The 3,187-nt window shown below is 32.4% G+C and overlaps 1 protein-coding gene across 1 annotated transcript in view; it reads left to right on the top strand.

Moving 5' to 3' along the window:
• Positions 1-2,643: 2,643 nt before the first annotated feature.
• SLC4A10 (solute carrier family 4 member 10) overlaps positions 2,644-3,187 on the top strand; it is a 200,567-nt gene continuing 200,023 nt past the window's right edge. The window contains exon 1 of the mRNA XM_019636818.1: positions 2,644-2,810. Coding sequence (XP_019492363.1) covers positions 2,730-2,810 — 81 coding nt within the window. The 5' untranslated portion in view covers positions 2,644-2,729. The remainder of the gene's footprint in view (positions 2,811-3,187) is intronic.

Below are 3,187 nucleotides of genomic sequence, written 5' to 3'. Positions count from 1 at the left end.
GGTTAGTGGATTGTATGGTAGTTCTATTTTTAACTTTTTGAGAAATGAGGAAGTGCCACTTAAACTTAGCTATCTTTTGTTAAACTTAGTTTAAATTCTACTAGAGAGAGATGGGCTCTCTCAAGCCTTTATAAATGCTGTCCTCTCTGCCTAGAATGCATTTGGCCCCTCATATCTTGTTTTTTCATGGCCAACTCTTTCTTGTGCTTCAAGATATATTTATTAATAGGTTAAGCATCACCTCCTTTTGAACACATCTCCTTGTCGCATCATAGTGAATTAGGTACTTTCCCTTGTGTTATTCTGAATTCCAATATTTATCTTAATTAAATCACAATACATGCTGTATTCAGTCATTGATTTTCCTGTCTTGGTTATGAACTGTTTAAGGGCAAAGGCAGTACCTTTATTTCTTTAAAACCAGCACTAATACAGTACCTGGCACATGGTAACTACTTAACAAATTTTTTTGTTGAATAACAAAATCAGGAATGAGTATGAAATGTCCGTGGGAAAAATATGGCTTTGGTCACTTAGGTAACCATTAGGAATTCATATTAGCTGAGGTGTATAAGTAGACTTGGACCAGACTCTGAAGTGTTTTAAAGTTAAATCAAGGAACTTTAGATTTTATGCTTAACTAATATAATAACTTTGTAAGGTGGCATATTGGTTGAGAGTATCGACCTGCCTTCAAATTCAGTCTCTTCCTCTTAGTAGCTGAGGGTTCCTGGGAAAGTGTCTTAGCCTCTTTAAGTCTCAGAACACTCATCTGTTTTGAAGAGTTTTAATGAGTGAATGTGTGTAAAGTTCTAGCACTATGCCTGGCACATTGTAAACCTTAAAATGAATATTAGTTATTATTATTACTATGATTATAAGCAACACTGAGAAAAATCAGGCAGCTGAGAGATGAACAGTTTCAGAATGTAGAGTTGAAATTATTCAATGATTGACTATTCAGATGGCAATCAGAAAAACAACATTTTACTTCTAGTTCTAGCCCTGCCATTGGCTTACTGTAAATCTTGAATGTATCTTAATTTCCTCATATAAAAAAATACAGTAAAAGCAGTAGTATTAATGCTTTCCTCACCAGAATGTTGTAATATTTTGAGATGTCTTAAAAAAAAAAAAGAAAAAAAGACCTGTCAAGTTAAAAAGAGTGGGATTTATATCCTTTGAAATCACTGATACCACCATGCTTTTGTGCCAATTGCCAGGAATGCTCTTCTTATTTACTTTGATAATCCTATTTGTGCTGTAAATCCTATCAGTTTAAGCATCAATTAGTGGGGTTAAGTAGTTATTTATATATCCCTTAGAATACTAAGTCTACTTCTGGTATAACATTTGAAAAAATACGTACTTGTATATCATTTCCCCTTAAAATATGAAATCCTAGAAGGCAGTGTATATTTTAATTCAGTATCCCTATGGCCTCATATAGGTTCTGGCACATATTAAATGATTAGGCAATTGAGTCAATAAATAGATTATGTTATATAAATTTAAGAATATTGAAGTGTGCTTTAGGTCAGCAAAAAAAAGTTTCTGAAGCCCATTTAGAGGTTGTTTACTGTGAAAAGGAGATTAAAAATATGTGTTAACAATTATAGTGAACTATAATCATTGTAGAATAAATATTAGTAGTAGCATAATAGTAATAAAAATATATTAACCTGATTGATATGTTCTGAAAATGTAGTAGAGTTAAAGATGAAGGAAAATAAGGGGACTTTAGGTAAAATTATNGGTTCTCTATTATCAGACTACTTTATCAGTCTTAAAATTTTCTGATTCTATTATGTTGTGGTAAAAAAATCAGCATTATAAGAACTCTGATAAACACAAATAAGACACAATGAAAAATCACAATAAAAATGTCAATAACTTACATAGGCTTCTTTCATTCCTAGACTTACAATACACTTTTGGAATTTGATACTAGCACATTGTTTTTGCATGTTAAACTCTTCAGAAGAAAATATTAAATAGAAATATAAAAGGTATTTTGATTTGAAGCATGTTTGTCTGAAGATATGAAATGAAAATGAAGTTCCTCAGAATTAAAAGTGCATATGTATTTACCTCTTTATCTACCTACTGTTATATACAATTATCAAAGATTACCAGAATAAAAATTCTTCAGTTTTAGGGACTTCTAATATTAATGAGTTGGATGAGTGATGATATACCTGGTTTGGAGGGAAAATTCCTTTAAAAAAAGAGTACAATTTTTCTTGTTAAATCATACTAAAGCTCAGTCATGTCTGGAGAAAACTGCTTGATAATTAAGAATTGCCATTTTAACATGGTATTTGCAACAGACACATTGGATGCTTAATGAAATAGAACATTGCTTATTTTTAAAGGTCTGACAAAAAAAAATCAAACTCTCCTTGGCAAGTGAAATCTTCATAGTAGCAGGAGTCGGAAACCTAAAGGATGCGGCTCATTCTCTGTTTCATGAGGCAGAATTACTCTAAGCAGTAAGCCTACTTTTTTTTTCCCCAGAGAGCATTAGCAGCTTCAGCAAATACATCCTCCCTTAATAAGGCATGTTTGTAGCTGCAAAGGGGAGACCATAAACAGTATATGAGATGTGATCTCTTCACGGTGGCTTAAAAAGATACTGATGGACAGATCTGCCGTTTGATGTTTTCTTCACTAGCCCTGAAGATGCTGAGACATAGAGATGGCTGTGATTATCTTTTGTAAGACAGGAAATGCAATCTTTAGGGGTTCCTGGAAATAGAAAGGTCATGCAGTCTGGAACCTGTGAGCCTTTTCAATCTCTAAGTCATCAGGTATGACTTCATGAATTATAATGAAACTATTAGATTGTAGAGTTATTGCTTTTTTCTAGCTCTTAGTCATTTGGAATATATGAATCCATGTAATTGTTCATTATTAAATTTTCCTTAGGATATTTGGAAAATTAATATTTATAGTGATACACCAGTTAAACAATATGAATTTTAGAAGTGTGTGTGTGTGTGTGTGTGTGTGTGTGTGTGTGTGTGTGTGTGTATCTTTGAATTTGTGTTTACTTTAGCTTTCCTGGGGGAATAAGGAAAAGATTCTTTGTATGTGATTAGAAGCAAGGTTTCGGGCTTTACAGATTTTTCCAGATTAAGCCTGAATACAATCAAACTGCATCTTTTATTTCCAATGATAAAAATAA

The sequence above is a fragment of the Hipposideros armiger genome, unplaced genomic scaffold (genome assembly GCF_001890085.2).
Source record: "Hipposideros armiger isolate ML-2016 unplaced genomic scaffold, ASM189008v1 scaffold_30, whole genome shotgun sequence".
Lineage (NCBI taxonomy): Eukaryota > Metazoa > Chordata > Mammalia > Chiroptera > Hipposideridae > Hipposideros > Hipposideros armiger.
Note: the sequence above shows the minus strand (reverse complement) of the source record. Positions and strands in the feature narration are given on the sequence as shown.